At 50.0% G+C, this 17,328-nt stretch overlaps 3 protein-coding genes across 6 annotated transcripts; all 3 read left to right on the plus strand.

Moving 5' to 3' along the window:
• Nucleotides 1-558: 558 nt before the first annotated feature.
• Nucleotides 559-3,274, plus strand: PV10_01360. Of its 3 annotated transcripts, none has more exons than XM_016365563.1 (6): nucleotides 559-1,292; nucleotides 1,349-1,560; nucleotides 1,609-1,726; nucleotides 1,782-2,265; nucleotides 2,322-2,536; nucleotides 2,633-3,274. In XM_016365563.1, the coding sequence occupies exons 1-6, from the start codon at nucleotides 1,163-1,165 to the stop codon at nucleotides 2,815-2,817; spliced, it is 1,344 nt and encodes a 447-aa protein (XP_016229212.1). In that variant the 5' UTR covers nucleotides 559-1,162; the 3' UTR covers nucleotides 2,818-3,274. The 3 variants fall into 3 exon arrangements, with proteins under 3 accessions (XP_016229212.1, XP_016229213.1, XP_016229214.1); XM_016365564.1 differs by having other exon boundaries at nucleotides 559-1,206; XM_016365565.1 differs by having other exon boundaries at nucleotides 1,782-2,536.
• A 685-nt stretch (nucleotides 3,275-3,959) lies between these two features.
• On the plus strand, nucleotides 3,960-9,691 carry PV10_01361. Of its 2 annotated transcripts, XM_016365567.1 has the most exons (3): nucleotides 3,960-4,542; nucleotides 4,599-4,783; nucleotides 4,851-9,691. In XM_016365567.1, exon 3 carries the CDS (start codon nucleotides 5,252-5,254, stop codon nucleotides 9,200-9,202), a length of 3,951 nt encoding a protein of 1,316 aa, XP_016229216.1. In that variant the 5' UTR covers nucleotides 3,960-4,542; nucleotides 4,599-4,783; nucleotides 4,851-5,251; the 3' UTR covers nucleotides 9,203-9,691. The 2 variants fall into 2 exon arrangements, with proteins under 2 accessions (XP_016229216.1, XP_016229215.1); XM_016365566.1 differs by having other exon boundaries at nucleotides 4,599-9,691.
• Nucleotides 9,692-11,402: 1,711 nt separating this feature from the next.
• PV10_01362 (uncharacterized protein) lies at nucleotides 11,403-16,866 on the plus strand. The gene is made up of 2 exons (XM_016365568.1): nucleotides 11,403-15,439; nucleotides 15,506-16,866. Exons 1-2 carry the CDS (start codon nucleotides 11,798-11,800, stop codon nucleotides 16,577-16,579), a joined length of 4,716 nt encoding a protein of 1,571 aa, XP_016229217.1. The 5' UTR covers nucleotides 11,403-11,797; the 3' UTR covers nucleotides 16,580-16,866.
• The last annotated feature ends 462 nt before the right edge of the window (nucleotides 16,867-17,328 follow it).

Here is a 17,328-nt window from a genome sequence, read left to right on the forward strand (position 1 = left end):
CCTCATGCCAATGGACCTCACACCATCAAATACCAATAGGAAAATTTTGGCCTCGCTGAAGTCCTTGGGCAGCCATTCCGCATAGAGAGTACAGTAGGGGCAATGCCCGTCCCGCCATAACTTGACTGGGTGGACTTCTTAACCGTAACTCTACTTATTACACGCATAGGCCTGAAGATTGGGCTGAGGGCGCCATTAAGCACCATCTTTCACCCTTATCATTATATCATTGGTGGTTGATCTTCTTCACAGGATGCCCATTATTACCAAGCCTGCATCCCGCATACAATGGTATCTGCCCACCCAAAATCCCATGTCTCCTCACCGTCATCGTCATCGATCATCCTTTTTTGACTTTTGTAGACCATCGACCTGAAAGAATCCTGTTTTCTTAGTCGACCGACCCATTTCCATGCATGATTCTCCAGGGCTGTACACGCCTGATTGGAGTGGCAATGGGATCGATTCGGAGCGATAGCACCTCGCTGCCTTCCGTTTCTGTTACCGCCCGCCCGTTCTCTCCATCCATGTCGCACCTCATTTCAGAAGCGAAGTGACCTCCCTGCCTTGGGTTATCGCCGTGCATGGAGCTTGACGAGTTGGTCATTTTGCGATCGTCACACCTCCTCCGTCCCGTCTCTGTTCCATTGACAATAATGTTGCCTTGGTCTCTGTTCTTCATCTCCTTTCGTCACACCCTGTCGTTGACTGTTGACTGTTGACTGTTGAGCGTGCAACTGCACTGACTGTGGTAGTCCCTTCCTTTCGTTGCATTCGACGCGCCTGGCTTTTGTTTTCGTGCTTGCCTCTTTGGACGCAGATTTCCCAACAGCAGTCGTTACTCACCATCCCAAGGTGAGGCAGTCACTCTTCCCTTAGCGACATTCACTTGCCACCGTCTTCATTGTCCTGTTGCATGTACAGACACAAGCCGTGAACCGCTTTCACCGTTCACCTTGTGGTTTCAAATTTGAGTCATCTCTCCGTCAACAGTCACCGCATGGGTATCAGTCATAAGTGCTACTTATTCCCACAAAACCTCTCTTTTCACGGCACAGGCAGGTTATTCCTCCAGAACGTCTTGCTCCCTCCCAGATTATTTCGGCCAAGCTAGCCATATCGGTACGACTTTTGATCTCTGAGCTCGATCAAGACTTTGATCATGGGTGCCATCTCCCCATTGATCCTTCTACTCTTTTCGACACTGTATGTCACCATCCAGGCCCTTCCCACGATCTCTGTGGTTGGATCAAAGTTCTTTACAAGCGATGGGAATCAATTTTTCGTCAAGGGTAAACCACGGAGCACCAAAATATTCAAGCGTAGTGACTAACATGGTCTTTTCCAGGTATCGCGTACCAGCTGATCGAAGATGATCCCCTCGTCAACACAACGCAGTGCCAGTTGGATGCGGCACTGATGAAAGAATTGGGTGCAAACGCGATCCGGGTTTACCATGTCAATGCAGCGGATAACCATGACGGATGTATGGCTGCCTTTGCCGATGCTGGTATCTATCTCTTTGTGGATGCCGACAGCTTCCATACCTACGTTCGAATGGTACGAGATATGAGCTTCAGCAAACTTGAAGGAGACTAATGAAGATAGGGAACCGAAGCGTCATGGACTCAAGATAAATCAAAAAGCTATCGTGAAGTGGTGGACGCGTTCCAACAATACCCAAATACAGCAGGGTTCTTTATAGGCAACGAGGTGCTTAATATTTGTCAGTGAACCAGACTAAGTACGGCGACCAGCAGACGACTGACTTTGATGATTAGTGGACGATCAAGATGCTGCTCCGTATCTCTTGACCGCAGCTGTTGACCTCAAAGCGCACATTGCCGAACAAGGTTATCGAAAGATTCCGATCGGATACTCTGCCACAGACACCGCGGTCCTTCGGCCAATGCTTCAGTATTATCTGGTGTGCCGTCCTAACGTGACCGAGCGCCTCGATTTTTACGCACTGAACAGCTACGAGTGGTGCGGCCAATCTCAGAACTACAACACATCAGGCTACTTTGCACTGCAGGAGGAGGCGGAGAACTATCCAGTGCCCATCTTCTTTTCCGAGGACGGCTGCAACACGGTGCCACCACGCACTTTCAATGACCAGGCGGCAATCTTTTCCGAACCCATGGTGAGCACCTGGTCAGGGGCCATGATCTATGAGTGGATTGAAGAGTTGAACCACTATGGTGTCGTATCATACGGACCTCCATTGGATCCATCGGTGCAAGATGGCGACAGAGTTATTCAGGGGTACAATCCAACTCAAAAGTGCGCACGTTGAGCCTTGTGGAGCTAACACGACGCAGATTCACCCGGCAAGGTGTGCCCACGCCTCTCCAGCCAGATTTTGGCAACCTTCAGCAGCAATGGAAAGACGTCAATCCCACGGGCGTGCGGTTGTCGGACTATGCAGCAACAGTTTCAACATCTCCACCATCTTGTCCAACTTCAACGGCGGGAGGATGGGTGATTGACGGATATGCTCCTCTTCCAACGATGGCGTCGGGAGCCGTCTCAGCAGGTATGACCACCGAGGTTTCGTCATGGTCTGCTCCGCCGGGCAGCATTGTGGCAGAATCATCCGCCGGGCAGCCCAGTAGTACTTACGAGTCCTTAGTTGTCCCCTCAGGCTCCTCAGGCACCTCTCGACCTTCCAGCACTCAGGAGAACAGCAGTTCGGCGACCTCTGAAGGTTCTGCCCCACGAGCACTTGGACCAAGCCCGAGTGTACATGGGTACGGAATCTTAGGCATGACGACAGCGTTGGTAGGGCTGGGTGCGGCGGTGATCGTGTGGTTGTGAGAGTAAGACGGCATCTGATGGGAATGCGGGTATTTGTCCTTATGGGTAGACTGGTGTTTCGAGGCGACTCCTGACGACTTACATGAACGTGAATATGGCAGTATTAGAACAAACACGACCTGAGCGACACAACCAGCCACGCTGCCATGTCAGATGTGTGGTAGATGGATTGGTCAGATGGGTGGTTCAGGCAGTGAGTACGACACAAGGAGATAACGGAGGTTCGGAACATCAATATACTCCGAAGCTACCTTATCTTGAACACATCGGGGGATCAGCCGCAGCCAGTGAGTCATTGTAGCCTGTTGCATGTCGATGGCTACTTGATGTTCCCACTACTACCCACATAGATCCAAAGCTTGTTACTTTGATCCCACTGTACCAAGACACTCGCAAGACGATCCCCATGCTGGATCTGAGGATGGTGGCCTTATTGCGAGACATTTTTGGGTGATCCGGTGGACTTTTTTCGTCGGACATTTTCCATGATATCCAGAGGGTGCGTGTAGTTAATCTATCAGGGCAGCAGGGTCATCTTCAAGCGAAACCTTCGGAGTTCGGACATTCTGGCCGCTGAAGCCAATGGTTGGAGGCCTCCAGACCTGCAGTAGGTTTAGTTACATAAAGTAAGCATGGGCCGAGCGTACTCACTCCACCAGTTGTGGAAGTGTGACAAACCCCGATCATGACTTGGCGATGGCGATTGCGGGAACAAATTTTTATTATTGAACGCCGGGGTTAACAATCCACTGTACATTCATCTTGTCGTTGTTGTCATCATACTTCACGATTAACTGGAGCTGGCCTGCGCAAATGCCCAAATGACTATCTAGATAGGCCTGGTGATGAATGATCTGAGTGAATGAAAATTACGGCATCAGGTTCCATTGCTTGGCAAGGCCGACGGAAGACATTCAGAGCGTGGAATGTCAAAGGTTTTAAATCATCTCCAACTCTTAGTTCCTTGGTTCCATGTTCCACTTTATTGGTCGATTGCTGACGTAGCAATGACGGGCTATTGACGGGCTATCTCACAAATGTTGAGATTCAACCAGCATTTTTCTTTTCACCCAAAATGCCACAGCCTCCTGATTTACTTGGTCAGGGCCATGGAATTTCCACGTGTTTACCAAGGCTGGACTGGACGGACCATCGGATGATAGAACTGCTTTTCAATTGGCAGTTGAAGCAATTTCGACCGTGATGCTTGACGCCTCCGCCCGTGTCAACGATTAGAAATCCATGCGTACATCCAGTCGGTTGCTCTTCTCAATCTGGATTACCGCATTCAGTCCTCAACGTCCCTGTCTCATTTGCTTGCCCATTTGCTTGTCTTGATATCGCGAATGACCACTGATACCTCCCTCCTAAGCAATTCTTCGTCCGTCGGACGGGCCTCTCAATCCTCACTTGGGTGTTATAAGTTGTTCCTTCTTTCCTTCCCTCCCTATCTCATGGTCGTGGTTTCCCACTTGGCCCAGACGTGGTTGCCCAAGAATTTACTGCCTCACCAACCAAACAAGCCCCGTTCCTTCCCTGACAGCTAGAGCCAGCCTCCTTCCCTTTCCCTGGCTCTGGCCAAACTAACATCCAGCCACTCCCCGAGCCACTTCTTCTAAAAAACTAACAATAAAAAAAGATCAGGGTGGGCAACACCCAGAATCACCATCATGTTCAATCAACATTCGGGGGAAATGTTCCAACGGCGGTACAGAACAGAGAATTGTATGTGCAAACCCAACCCAGACCGACTAGGATGGGATCGTTAACGTTTGAGCCAGCCCAGATAAGCCATCTACACAATGTGGCCCCTGTTACCGAGGCCTCCCAGTTCCCCTCGCCTGCGGATTCTTCCTCCGAGGACTTGAATGCTCAAGCCCAGTCGGCGGATATGGCAGGAACCTGGGGCGAGCGTGATGTGGGCGGGCCTGTGTCACGACCAACTGCAATGGCCGAGTTCGACGAGGTGCGGAAAGAACTGACTAAGCTGAGCTTGCAACGCACTGTAACCCGAGAGTCTAATGCCAGACCAGGCTCAAAGAGATGGAGACAGCCTACCATCACGAGAACCAGGACCAGGGAGTCAACAGCCGACACCGTCACCACCACCGGCACTGATCACGAGCCCGATGCAGATCTCGCCGGAGAGAAAGACCTCGACATCGGTGAGTTCCTCAAAGACGGCCATTTCGAGAAGCGAACAGCGGAGGGGGATGCAGCTAAGAAGGTCGGCGTCATCTACAAGAACCTGACGGTCAAGGGTGTCGGTGCGAAGCCCACATTCACCCGCAATCTTCCTCAGGCAGTTCTCGGCACGTTTGGGCCTGATCTCTATCATCTCATTTGCCGTTTCTTTCCCCGACTCAAACTCGGGAAATCCCCTCCTCTACGAAATCTCATCCATGATTTCACCGGGAACGTCCGTGATGGTGAGATGATGCTAGTCCTTGGCAGACCAGGATCAGGCTGCTCCACTTTCTTGAAAGTGATCGCCAACAAGAGAGAAGCATTTGCTGCCGTAGAAGGCGATGTGACTTATGGTGGCATTCCAGCAGCGGAACAGCTCAAACGCTATCGAGGTGAAGTCAATTACAACCCGGAAGACGATCAGCATCTTCCATCCTTGACTGTCTGGCAAACATTAAGGTTTGCCCTTATGAACAAAACCAAGAAGCATGATGCTGATACCATTCCCATAATTATCCATGCTTTGTTGAAGATGTTTGGCATCTCCCACACTGCAAATACTCTGGTTGGCGATGAATATGTTCGAGGCGTTTCTGGTGGCGAACGCAAGCGTGTTGGTATCGCCGAGACTCTAGCGACCAAGTCCACCGTTGTCTGTTGGGACAATTCCACCAGAGGCCTTGATGCCTCTACCGCTTTAGACTATGCCAAATCCTTGCGGCTCATGACCGACATCTCCAACAGAACCACCATTGTTACGCTCTACCAAGCAGGAGAAGAAATTTATGAACTCATGGACACGGTTCTGCTGATTGAGGGAGGTCGCATGATATATCAAGGGCCCGCCAATCTCGCACGGCAGTACTTCATCGACCTCGGCTTCCATGCCCCAGACAGGCAGACCACAGCTGACTTCCTGACATCCATCGGGGACGTCAACGAACGTCAATTTCTGCCCGGCAAGCAGGCATCCACTCCAAAATCAGCGGAAGAACTCGAGGCAGCTTTCCGCAAGTCTGACATCTACAAACACACGATAGCCGAGGTCGAGCGTTACGAACAAGATTTGCACTTGACTGACTGCCAGAATACTCGGAGATTTCAGCAGGCCGTTGAAGAGCAAAAGAGCAACAGCAAGTTCATCTCCTCACAATCCAGCCACACGGTATCTTTCTGGCGTCAAGTCCTCGCCTGTACGCTTCGCGAATTCTGGCTTTTCTGGGGTGATAAGACCAGTCTGTACACCAAGTTCTTCATCATCATCTCAAACGGGCTGATCGTGGGCTCACTCTTCTACGGCACTAGTCTGGGGACCGAGGGCGCTTTCCCTCGAACCGGTGCTCTCTTCTTCCTCGTTCTTTTCCTCGGCTGGTTGCAATTGACTGAACTTATGAGGGCGGTTAGCGGCCGAGTGGTCATATCCCGACACAATGACTATGCATTCTATCGCCCCAGTGCGGTGGTTATCGCCAGAGTGCTTCTCGACCTTCCATTACTGGCAGTGTCGTCCATACTCTTCTCCATCATCCTATATTTCCTTTCTGAACTCGACGTTCAAGCAGGGAAATTCTTCATCAATCTCCTTTTCGTCTACGTCAGTACACTATCTGTCACGGCCTTGTACCGCATGTTCGCGGCATTGAGCCCTACCATTGACGATGCAGTCCGCTTTTCCGGCATTGCTCTGAATCTCTTGGTCATATTTGTTGGGTATCCCATCCCCAAACGCACTCTCACGGGCGAGGTGATCTGGTTTGGTTGGTTATATTACATCAATCCACTATCCTACGCCTTTGAAGCGGTCGTGACCAATGAATTTTCTGGCAGGACCATGGAGTGCTCGCCGATGAATCTGGTCCCTCAAGGCCCGGGTGTTGAACCCCAATATCAAGGCTGCGCGGTGCTAGGTTCAACTCTTGGAAGCCCCTTGATTGACGGTGACGTATACTCGAGCTCCAATTTCGGCTACTCACGGTCTCACCTTTGGCGTAATTTCGGTGTTATCATCGCGTTTACTGTTCTGTACATACTGATTACTGCTGTCGCAGCAGAAGTCTTTTCGTTCGCAGGCGAATCTGGGGGTGCGCTTGTGTTCAAGAAGACGGGAAAGACTCAGCGGATGGTACAAAACGAGAGGAAGCCGACAGACGAAGAGACAGCAGCAGTCACATCTCCACCTTCGTCGGCGACGTCTTCGAACGCATTGGATGATGAAAAAGTCACGCCAGGAAGCAATCTCGTGGAAAGTAAAAGTATCTTCACATGGGAGGATGTGCGATATGAAGTTCCGTATCAAGGGGGAACTAAGAAATTGCTGAATGGGGTCAACGGTTACGTGAAGCCAGGGATGATGATCGCACTGATGGGGGCGAGCGGGGCGGGGAAGACCACGTTGCTCAACACTTTGTCGCAAAGGCAGACGACGGGCACTGTCTCGGGAGACATGCTAGTGGATGGCAAGCCGCTCGGAATCGAGTTTCAAAGAGGGACTGGATTTTGCGAACAGATGGATCTACACGATGAAACGGCGACGATTCGAGAAGCTTTGGAGTTCTCGGCAATTCTGAGACAAGAACGGTCGGTCCCGAAGCAAGAGAAGCTGGACTACGTGAACCAGATTATTGATCTGTTGGAGCTGAAGGATATCGAAGACGCAATTGTTGGCTCACTAGGGGTTGAACAAAGGAAGCGACTCACGATTGGGGTTGAATTGGCGGCGAGACCGGAACTGCTCCTGTTCCTAGATGAACCAACGAGTGGCTTGGATTCCCAGTCGGCGTTCTCGATTATTCGATTCCTAAAGAAGCTCTCACAGTCTGGACAAGCAATCATCTGCACAATTCATCAACCTTCATCGATGCTGATCCAGCAGTTTGATATGGTTCTGGCCTTGAACCCCGGCGGCAACCCGTTCTATTTTGGACCGGTGGGTGATAATGGTTCTGTGATTGTCGACTACTTTGCAAAGAGAGGGACGCAGTGTCCGCCACAAAAGAACGTTGCTGAGTTCTTGCTCGAGACTGCGGCCAAGGGTGGATCCAAGGGAAAAGATGGCAAGCGTGTTAATTGGAACAAAGAATGGCTTGCGTCGGAACAGTATGCGGATATGATGCAGGAGATTCAACGCATTAAAGAAACTCGGGTCGACCGGCCGTCGAAGGAGTTTGGCGCCCAACATGCATTCGCTGCACCGGTCGGCCTGCAGACGTTGGAGCTGACGAAGCGGACGTTCCGACAATACTGGCGAGACCCATCGTACCTGTATTCGAAGCTGTTTGTCAGCGTCATCATTGGCATATTCAACGGTTTTACGTTCTACAACCTCGACAACAGCTTCACATCTTTGCAGTCGCGGATGTTCACGCCTTTCTTGGTTGTGCTGATTCCTCCGACGATCGTCAACGGGGTGGTGCCCAAGTTCTACCAGAATCGGTCTCTCTGGGAATCTCGAGAGCACCCAAGTCGGATATATGGATGGGTTGCGTTTTGCACAGCGCAGATTGTGGCGGAAATTCCGATGGCGGTGGTGTCGTCGGTCATCTACTGGCTACTGTGGTACTACCCGACCAACCTACCTCGAGACAGTAGCACGGCAGGATACATGTTCCTGATGACGATGCTCTTCTATCTCTTCATGGCGAGCTGGGGTCAGTGGATCTGTGCATTCGCACCGAGTTTCACCATCATCAGCAACTGTTTGCCGTTTTTCTTCGTGGTGACGTCTGTGATCAATGGGATCGTGAGGTCATATGAGCAGCTGCCGGCTTTCTGGAGATATTTTGTGTATTACCTGAACCCGGTCACGTACTGGATAGGGGGTTCGCTGGCAGCGACGATGCACAAGCTTGACATCGAATGCAGGACGGAGGAGATGACGCTTTTTAACGCTCCGGCAGGCGAGTCGTGCGAGGGATACGCTGGCGACTTTGTTCGGGGGGCGACAGGGTATGTGGAGGCTCTGACGAATGGAACGTGCGCCTATTGTGGTTTTAGGACTGGGGACGAATATCTCGCGACACTGAACATCCAGGCGAGTGAGAAGTGGCGAGACTTTGGGATCTTTTTGGTGTTTGTCTTTACCAACTGGCTGTTGGTATACGTGTTTATCTACACGGTTCGGGTGAGGAAGTGGACATATGGGATGGGACCGCTGTTTGATGGGCTGGGAAAGGTGGTGCGTAAAATTCAAAGGAAGTGAAGGAAGGCCAGGGAAGTGACTTGCAAGGATGGAGTTGCATATGGCTCTGGCGTTGGCGAGGAGTGGTTATGACGAGGGAGTCAGAGGGCCATGGATTTGGTTTTCGATCCTGTGATACTGTAAATTGATGGACCAGGGAAAAGTGAACATGCCAAGATAGAATGAAACGTACAGATGGAGATAGGTTATTGTTGTCTACCTGTGCATAAGCAGTTTCAATGACGTCGAAGGGCTTTATGGATAGTTTCATCGTCAGCCAACGTGTACGTACAGGGTTGGATATCTGGTGATTGAACCATCAGGATGAGAGACGAGGGCAAGGGTGTGGATGTGGGTGAAGCGTCGTCAGCGCCAGCGTGGTCCTTAAGCGAACCAGGCATACGGAGTACACACCAGGTCAATTGGATTATGTAGTAGTGGAGATGAATCGGACGAGAAGGTTGACAAGGCGGACGAAGCAGTATGCTCATTATTATCAGGATATACTTATGGACCCCTTCAAGATAATACCTATTTATCATTTTAAAAACTGTGATGCCTAACATCTCGGCACAATGCAACAACGGCTACCCGTACATACGTATACCAAACAAATTGAGAGTGGAGAACGATGTGTGCCGAGTCAGGGGTAGTATAAAAGTAGTGCTGCTCGGATAAAATACGAGCACAACACAACAAAAGCTTGAGAGATGCACGGAGATAAAGCGACCATGACTGGAGATTGGAGCGTTGGAGTTGAGTTTGATGTTCGGATAGAGTACCTTCGAGTTTCCTGGCTTTGAAGTCGAAGTCTCGTCACTTTATGCATAACATCGCGGCCTCAAAGTATGTAGTCCGTATATGGAATGTCATTACCCGTACCCACCTCTCTACCTAAAGGGGCAATCCTTCTATTTTGGGTTGCGTGGTGGTGGTGAAAAGGAAAGCACCACCCACCAGGTCGTGCTTTGCCTTCTTCGTTTGACAGACTCAAAATCGTTCCAGATTCAAAAGCACGTGCCAAATCCCGTGATCGAGACTGAACGAGAACAAAAGGACAGAGAATCAGGAGCCTGAGGCATTAATGTTGTTATAATATTTGCAAAAGTCCAGGTCGGCCTATTGCAAACAACCAACCTCATCTCAATTCGACTCATCAAATGCCGAGTGCCGTTATCGTCTCGAGGTCAGGTAAGGAGAAGGTGTCTGGTGTCTTGCACCTGACTTTCACATTGCTTTCTTCAGAATCACGCGTTGGATTAGGTGTTTTGAAGGAGCAGGTTGATGTTGTTATACCAAGTCCTGTGATGAAACATCTAAATAGAACCCCAGAACCCCAACCCATCATCTCACATCGTACTCGGGTACAACAATCCGAATACGTAAGTCGAGCACATTGGAACAAACACTGCAACGATTGAAAAGAAACCAGTGTCGGTCTAATTGTCGGGTAGACTCGCGGCCCCGCGAACCGGTATTGCGTTAATTTCCACCAAGCATCCCTTCTCTCCCCGTGTGTATTTCGTACACGAGTACGAGTATTCCTGCCTGAAGATCCTAACGGTTCCTAACAAGAACGTTCTAGAATGGATCACATCGATCATATCTTACTCCGTAGATTCAGGCACCGACACTTGTATGTGTCATGTCAACGCATATCTTTTTCGCTTATGACTCGCGGTGTCGTGGATGGCTCGTGTCTTGTTCAACACATCGTCATATCCGAATGAAAAAAATGACACTGCTAAAACTCTGTTCGTCCGGTTCTCGTCCTTTCCGTGTTCTTCGTCTCAAAGACTTTGACACTTGTTTGAGCTTGGCCAGCGCCAACATGTGGCGGAGGCACGTTGATCGGCCTTGGCGTATATGCCGAGTCTCGCATAAATGAGGTTTGCGCGAGACCCTGGTTTGGAAATCATTCGTCAGACGAAATCTTTAACCATTGTTTTGTGCAATCTCCTAGTATTCCCACCTACCGGGTATTGACAACGGCGGCTCCGAGGTGATCGTCAGACATGGTTTTCCTCTCCGGATACAAAATCCTATTTCTCCCGTGCACAAATCCCAAAGTGGCAACGCCCGTTATTCACAATTCTTCAGACTCTCTCCTTTCCACTCACTTCACGTTACGGAGTACACTATTGCGGCTATCTTGCTTTGAGGACTGGCGCTTCATGGCACCTCGTCGTTCCATTTCCTCAATCTTGGCCTGCCATCCACTCACTCCCCTCTAAACTCCGGCTCTTCCATATACCCTTTTCCGTTCTATGCGTATTCGGATCACTTCTTCAGCTTGGACCCCCCCCAGTCTCTGATCCGAATCCACTCCCAATTAGGTTTGTGATGAATGGTCCCATTTGTGAATCCCCTGTTCCTCCACTGTCGTTATGTCTCCGTCGGACACTTTTGCTTGCAAGGCTCCCATCAATCAATCCATTATTATCTTGCTCTTGACGCCCTGACTTACCTTTCTCATATATCGCGTCATTCATTCGTTCCCTTCTCCCAACATTCCTATATCAGGGGCATGGCTCTTGTCTCGTCCTGACAAGTAGTTCCTTTTTCTTCTTTCTTTACCCGAAGTTTTCCCCTTTGTTTACCCACAGCATTGTCAACATGTCGCTGGTGGGCAATTTCATCAGCAACGGTGACCGTACCGCTGAAACAGCTGGCTTCAGCACTCAACCACATATTCCTACCCGGGAAAGCCAGGTCGAAGAGACATATCATCCATTTCGAACAAAATCTAGATCATCCGCCCATGCACAAATGTCTCCCAATGATGACCCTTCCCAGGTCTCCGCCTCGGGCGACAAGCTAGACTCCTCCAGCAGTTCAGAAGATGAGGGTGCTGAGAGAGTCAAATACTTGGCCAGACAATTCTCTCGAAATTCAGCCTTCTCAATCAACGACAGTCCCTTCCAAGCAGAGCCAGACCCAGCCATTGATCCTAGTTCCGATTCGTTTCGACCCAGCGCCTGGGTCAAGGCTATGTTTAAGCTCCAGAACGAGAATGAAAGATTTCTTGCCAGAACCGCGGGCTTTGCTTTCCGCAATCTCTCTGCCTATGGCTATGGTGCCTCCACCGATTACCAAAAGTCCGTTGGCAATGTCATTTTTCAAGTCGTCGGCCTCGTCCGTAGCTTGGCTGGCGTAGGTCAACGAAGAATCGACATTCTTCGCAACTTCGATGGCCTTGTTCTGCCTGGTGAGATGTTGATCGTTCTTGGCCCTCCAGGTTCTGGCTGTTCCACTTTCCTCAAGACCATTGCCGGTGAAACCCACGGCTTCAACGTCGAAAAGGACTCTTATATCAACTATCAAGGCATTAGCTATGCTGATATGCACAAGCACTTCCGTGGCGAGGCCATCTATACTGCTGAACAGGACGTCCACTTCCCTCAGTTGACTGTTGCAGAAACTCTTTATTTTGCAGCCCGTGCCAGAGCTCCCAGGTTTCTCCCAGGTGGTGTCTCAACGGAGAAGTACGCTGCACACATGAGAGACGTTCTCATGGCCACTCTGGGCATTCGCCACACCTTCAATACCCGAGTTGGAAACGATTTCATCAGAGGAGTCAGTGGTGGCGAGCGTAAGCGTGTTAGTATTGCAGAGGCTATGCTCAACCAGTCCCCTCTGCAATGTTGGGATAACAGTACTCGTGGCTTGGATAGCGCCAACGCCCTTGAGTTCTGCAAGAGTCTACGTGTATCAACAAACATCCTGAGCTCTACCGCTGCCGTTGCCATCTATCAAGCGCCTCAGAGTGCCTACGACACTTTTGACAAGGCCATTGTCCTCTACGAAGGTCGACAGATCTACTTTGGCCACAAGGATGCGGCACGGGACTATTTCGTTCGAATGGGCTTCCATTGTCCAGACCGCCAAACCACGGCAGATTTCTTGACTTCCATGACTAGTCCCGACGAGAGAATTGTCCGTGAGGGGTTTGAGAACAAGGTACCTCGCACACCAGACGAGTTCGCCCAAGCCTGGAAGGACAGCCCTGAGCGTGCACAGCTCCTCAAGGATATTGAAGCCTTTGACCAACAACATCCCATCGGTGGAGAAGGCTTGGAGAAGTTCAAGGAGTCCAGACGTCTTCAACAAGCCAAACAACAAAGAGTCAAGTCCCCCTATACCCTCTCCTATGGTCAGCAAGTTCGACTCTGCCTCTGGCGTGGATTCCGAAGACTCTTCGCCGACCCAAGTATCACCTTTATCCAACTGTTTGCCAACACCATCATGGCTCTCATTCTAAGCTCCATCTTCTACAACCTCCCCAAGACTACAGGGTCCTTTTTCGCCCGAGGCGGTCTTTTGTTCTTCGCCATCTTGATGAATGCCTTTAGCAGCGCTTTGGAGATTCTCACTTTGTACGCCCAACGACCAATTGTCGAAAAGCATCAACGTTACGCTCTTTACCACCCTTCGGCCGAGGCATTTGCTTCCATGTTGACCGATATGCCGTACAAGGTCCTCAACACTATCGTCTTCAACATCACCCTCTACTTCATGACCAACCTCAGGAGAGAACCCGGAGCATTCTTTTTCTTTATGCTCATTTCCTTCTTCCTCACTTTGGCCATGAGTATGCTGTTCAGAACTATTGCCTCTGTGTCGAGATCTCTGAGTCAGGCTCTTGCTCCTGCCTCAATTCTCATTCTGGCTATCGTCATCTACACTGGTTTCGCCATCCCTGTCAACTATATGTTGGGTTGGGCTCGCTGGATCAATTACTTGGACCCTGTGGCCTATGGCTTCGAGGCCTTGATGATCAATGAATTCAGTGGTCAAAATTACGAATGCACTATGTTTGTACCATCTGGTCCTGACTATACTGATGTCCCGGCGTTGTCGCGTATTTGCGGCACCACTGGAGCTCAACCCGGTCAGTCTTTTGTCAATGGCGACGACTATATCAACACTACCTACCAGTACTATGCTTCCAATCGATGGAGGAATTTCGGTATTCTTATCGTCTTCATGGTTGGTTTCCTCTTCACCTATCTCGTGTCGGCCGAGGTTGTGTCTGCAAAGAAGTCCAAGGGTGAAGTTCTCGTGTTCCGTCGTGGACACAAGCCTGCACATCTCAAGGACACGCCTGAAGATGCCGAAAGCGGGGTGACAAGATCTGCCGTCAAGGCCGATGGCCGGGATCTCCAGCCCATCTCCAGCATCATTCAAAAGCAGACTGCCATCTTCCAGTGGAAGGATGTTTGCTATGACATCAAAGTCAAAGGAGGTGAGCGACGACTTTTGGACCATGTCGACGGTTGGGTCAAACCAGGTACTCTAACGGCCTTGATGGGTGTGTCTGGCGCTGGCAAGACTACTCTCCTCGATGTTCTAGCCACCAGAGTCACAATGGGTGTCATTTCTGGAGAAATGTTGGTCGATGGACGACAACGAGACGAGTCCTTCCAGAGAAAAACAGGCTACGTTCAACAGCAAGATCTCCACTTGGAAACCTCGACAGTCCGCGAAGCCATGAATTTCAGCGCCATCCTCCGTCAACCAGCTCATGTTCCTCGACAGGAGAAATTGGCCTATGTCGACGAAGTCATCAAGTTGCTCGAAATGACAGAGTACGCCGACGCCGTTGTTGGTGTGCCAGGTGAAGGTCTCAACGTTGAACAGAGGAAGCGATTGACTATTGGTGTCGAATTGGCCGCTAAGCCACAACTCTTGCTCTTCCTCGACGAACCTACTTCTGGTCTGGATTCGCAAACCTCGTGGTCGATTCTGGATTTGCTCGAAAAGCTGAAGAATAACGGCCAAGCTATCCTCTGCACCATTCATCAACCGTCAGCCATGCTTTTCCAGCGCTTTGACCGTCTTCTGTTCCTCGCCAGCGGGGGTAAGACCGTGTACTTTGGACCCGTCGGTGAATCATCTCATATTTTGACCAGCTACTTTGAGCGGAACGGCGGCCACCCATGTCCTCCGGAAGCCAATCCTGCAGAATGGATGTTGGAAGTCATTGGTGCGGCACCAGGGTCTCACACTGACATTGACTGGATCGATACGTGGAGAAACTCGCCTGAATACTACAGCGTCCAAGCAGAACTCGACCAAATGAAGCGTGACCGATGCAAACTCGAAAGAGCTACGTCCAACCGAGGAGACAAGTCAAGTTACCGGGAATTCGCAGCACCTTTCTGGCTTCAGGTCTATGAAACCTTGAAACGTGTCACCCAACAATGGTGGCGTACTCCTTCGTACATCTACAGCAAACTCAGCTTGGTCGTCTTTTCGGTAAGTCTACATTACCATGATATTCTATTCTCTTGGGGTCATTCTCAACTAACTCTGTCCGTTTAGGGTCTCTTCATCGGCTTCTCCTTCTTCAAAGCCCTTAACACACAACAAGGTCTTCAAAATCAAATGTTTGGTATTTTCATGTTGATGACTATTTTCGGTCAATTGGTCCAACAAATGATGCCTCACTTTGTCACTCAAAGATCGCTATACGAGGTTCGCGAGCGTCCTTCCAAGACATATTCCTGGAAGGCATTCATGCTCAGCAACATCCTGGTCGAACTGCCCTGGGCAGCCTTTAGCGCCGTCCTCCTCTTCCTCTGCTGGTACTATCCGATTGGACTGTACGTCAACGCCGAACCCACCGATTCAGTCCACGAACGCGGCGCATTGATGTTCCTGTATATTCTGAGTTTCCTGCTCTTCACATCGACATTCGCACACATGGCCATCGCCGCAGTCAACACCGCGGAAGAAGGAGGCAACATTGCCAACTTGTGCTTCATGCTCTGTTTAGTCTTCTGCGGTGTTCTCGTGTCACCGGATGACATGCCCGGGTTCTGGATTTTCATGTACCGCCTGTCGCCGTTCACATACATTATCGACGGGATGCTCTCGACGGCCGTGGCCGACACCAACGTCATCTGCGCCGCGAATGAATACCTCCACTTCAACCCTGCCGAGGCTGGTCAAACCTGCGGCGAGTATCTCGCTCCGTATGTCTCGGCCATGGGCGGATATATCCTCAACTCCAACGCGACGGAAGATTGCTCGTACTGTCAAATCAGCGAGACCAACACTTTCTTGAACGCCGTCAACTCCCATCCTCAATACATGTGGCGAAACTGGGGGTTGACTTGGGCGTATATCGTCTTCAATATCTGCGGCGCCGTTTTCTTCTACTGGCTAGGCCGTGTTCCTAAGAACAGAGGTAAAGGAAAGAAGGAAACTGGTTCTCCCTCGGCAACCAAAGAAGGAAGTCTGATGGAATCTCCCACCGATGCATCACCGATCCGAGAGAAGGGTGTTGAATCCGGGGAGACGACTGATGTGAGTCAACCTTCGACGGCGCAGGGTTCGGGGACTGTGGTCACGGAAAAGGTGGAGATGAAGGATGATGGTGGTGTGGTGAGATGATGAATGTCATGAAAGAACGATGATGACAATGGGGGGTTATTATTTAATTTTATCTGTTTGTGGGGGTTTGGTTTGTTTCTTGCTAGTTCAAGATTCATTCGTCCATTCCCTCGAGAACATATATAACACCCAGAGTCTGTTTTGATATATGTTATGTTTTGTCTGGGAAAGGAAGGGGAGGTTTATATGCATTGGTGTGGAGTTTTATCTGGGCATCTATCTTATCTGGTATAGACAGGACCATTAGATATGGGACAGGGTAGAGAAATCGCATTATTATAGACTAATTTTGTCTTATTGATTGATCGATCGCGTGCATTGAGTACATGTACATGTACATGTACTGTACCTTGTACAGATGTATTTATTTATAGCACAGACAAGAAAGAAGAGATAAATCCTAATCGAGGTCGTTCGTTTACGACCATATCAAGATCCATATCGAACATCTCTGTTCTAGACCTCACATGCAATGCAATGTAATGCTTATGCTGATGTAAACTCGGTGTAACCATCGACTAGCTTACCTGCAGGCCGGCTATAGCCCATAGTCGTATATGTATAGAGTAATGTAGGTGGTAAGTTCGCTACTTGGATTACTGCTCAGTCATCAATCATCACCCATATCACTCGATCTTCGGCTATACCCTCCCGCCTATAACCTACAACCCACATCCCAACAACCTAATTAAAATGAGCTCGTTAAGGTACTGAATTATATAATCTTCATGCATGCATGCGTATGCGTA

The sequence above is a fragment of the Exophiala mesophila genome (genome assembly GCF_000836275.1).
Source record: "Exophiala mesophila strain CBS 40295 unplaced genomic scaffold supercont1.1, whole genome shotgun sequence".
NCBI lineage: Eukaryota > Fungi > Ascomycota > Eurotiomycetes > Chaetothyriales > Herpotrichiellaceae > Exophiala > Exophiala mesophila.

Excerpts from the sequence above, each read along its gene's own strand:
- PV10_01362 (XM_016365568.1), top strand. The coding sequence starts at position 11,798 with ATGTCGCTGGTGGGCAATTTCATCAGCAACGGTGACCGTACCGCTGAA. Across the intron at positions 15,440-15,505 it reads TCAGCTTGGTCGTCTTTTCG|GGTCTCTTCATCGGCTTCTC; the intron begins GTAAGTCTACAT and ends CTGTCCGTTTAG.
- PV10_01360 (XM_016365563.1), top strand. The coding sequence starts at position 1,163 with ATGGGTGCCATCTCCCCATTGATCCTTCTACTCTTTTCGACACTGTAT. Across the intron at positions 1,727-1,781 it reads CAACGAGGTGCTTAATATTT|TGGACGATCAAGATGCTGCT; the intron begins GTCAGTGAACCA and ends TTTGATGATTAG. Across the intron at positions 2,537-2,632 it reads GTCGGGAGCCGTCTCAGCAG|TTGTCCCCTCAGGCTCCTCA; the intron begins GTATGACCACCG and ends ACGAGTCCTTAG.
- PV10_01361 (XM_016365566.1), top strand. The coding sequence starts at position 4,488 with ATGTTCAATCAACATTCGGGGGAAATGTTCCAACGGCGGTACAGAACA. Across the intron at positions 4,543-4,598 it reads GCGGTACAGAACAGAGAATT|CCCAGATAAGCCATCTACAC; the intron begins GTATGTGCAAAC and ends CGTTTGAGCCAG.